Below are 1,169 nucleotides of genomic sequence, written 5' to 3'. Positions count from 1 at the left end.
TCTACGGAAATCTCGGAAATGCACAAAAATTTCGACAACATTGAGGGAAACACATTCCTGGCCAAGGCTACTCTTTTGGATCCGAAATTCAAAAAATAGATTTCAATATGAAGAGTGCATGTTTATAATGCCGTCAAAAATTTGAAGTGGGAGATGACGAGGTTACCGATAACAGCAAATGAAAATATCCAAGAAACTGTGAATACTCAACCAGCGACAAAGCATGACGATCTGTGGAGCGAACGAGATTCGATTGTATCAGCAGCCACGCAGACAATTTCTGAAAATGTAGAAAGTGTTGTTAAAACTGAAATGAAGGCATTTTTTGCTGAACCACCTACAGCAAGGTGATCAAATCTGCTGAAAACATGGGATGAAATAGCGTACAAGTACCCGCAGTTGTACAAAATAGCTCAAGTGTACGTTCCAGCTGTTGCAACTTCGGTCCCAGCCGAGCGTTTATTTTACCTGGCTGGTCGAATTTTAAGCGATGAAACGAACCGACTTACACCTGAGCATTTCCAACAAAAAATTTTCCTTGCCGGACTAGGGACGGAAGTTTGGGAGACAACGCTTAATATTTAGATATATTTCATATTTTCATTATGGAATTTTGATTCTAGGTCGACGGAAAAGAACTTAATAAATTTGGATTTTTTTCACTCACAATTTGAGTAAAAAGAAATTGAGAAAAATTTCTTTATTTTCTAAGAGTAAAATTGTTCAGGTTTAGAGGTTAACGATTTTATTTTGAAATGATTGCTGTGCAAGTATCAATTGATACTTACAGGTATCGATACTTTATTGCCTTTTGATACCTTGTATCGATACCCAAAACATGGGTATCGCGATACCCTAGGTATCGATACTTTGCCTTCCGAGTACCATTCCTAGCTTTCAAACGAGCCTAAGTTTGTTAAAATCGGTTCAGCCATCTCTGAGAAAATTGAGCGGTAAAAATATCTGCAATAGTGCACACACATACACAAACATACACACACGTACACACATACACACACGAACACACACAGACATTTTCCAATCTCGTCGAACTGAGTCGAATGGTGTATAACACTATGGGTCTCCGAGGCTCCGTTCGAAAGTCGGGTTTTCCAACAATTCTAATACCTTTCTATAGAGAAAGGCAAAACCCTTTTTAATCCATCTAG

At 38.4% G+C, this 1,169-nt stretch overlaps 1 protein-coding gene across 1 annotated transcript; it reads left to right on the top strand.

Annotated features, from left to right (window-relative positions):
• Positions 1-585, top strand: LOC131428852 (uncharacterized). Its single transcript, XM_058592910.1, has 2 exons — positions 1-87; positions 355-585. The coding sequence occupies exons 1-2, from the start codon at positions 19-21 to the stop codon at positions 583-585; spliced, it is 300 nt and encodes a 99-aa protein (XP_058448893.1). The 5' UTR covers positions 1-18.
• Positions 586-1,169: the final 584 nt, after the last annotated feature.

This window comes from Malaya genurostris, chromosome 2, assembly GCF_030247185.1.
Source record: "Malaya genurostris strain Urasoe2022 chromosome 2, Malgen_1.1, whole genome shotgun sequence".
In the NCBI taxonomy this organism is placed as follows: Eukaryota; Metazoa; Arthropoda; class Insecta; order Diptera; family Culicidae; genus Malaya; species Malaya genurostris.
Note: the sequence above shows the minus strand (reverse complement) of the source record. Positions and strands in the feature narration are given on the sequence as shown.

What these genes read in the sequence shown, in the direction of transcription:
- LOC131428852 (XM_058592910.1), top strand. Translation starts at nt 19, where the DNA reads ATGCACAAAAATTTCGACAACATTGAGGGAAACACATTCCTGGCCAAG. An exon ending in CTACTCTTTTGGATCCGAAA is followed by an intron (nt 88 to 354) that starts TTCAAAAAATAG and finishes GCAAGGTGATCA; the next exon opens with AATCTGCTGAAAACATGGGA.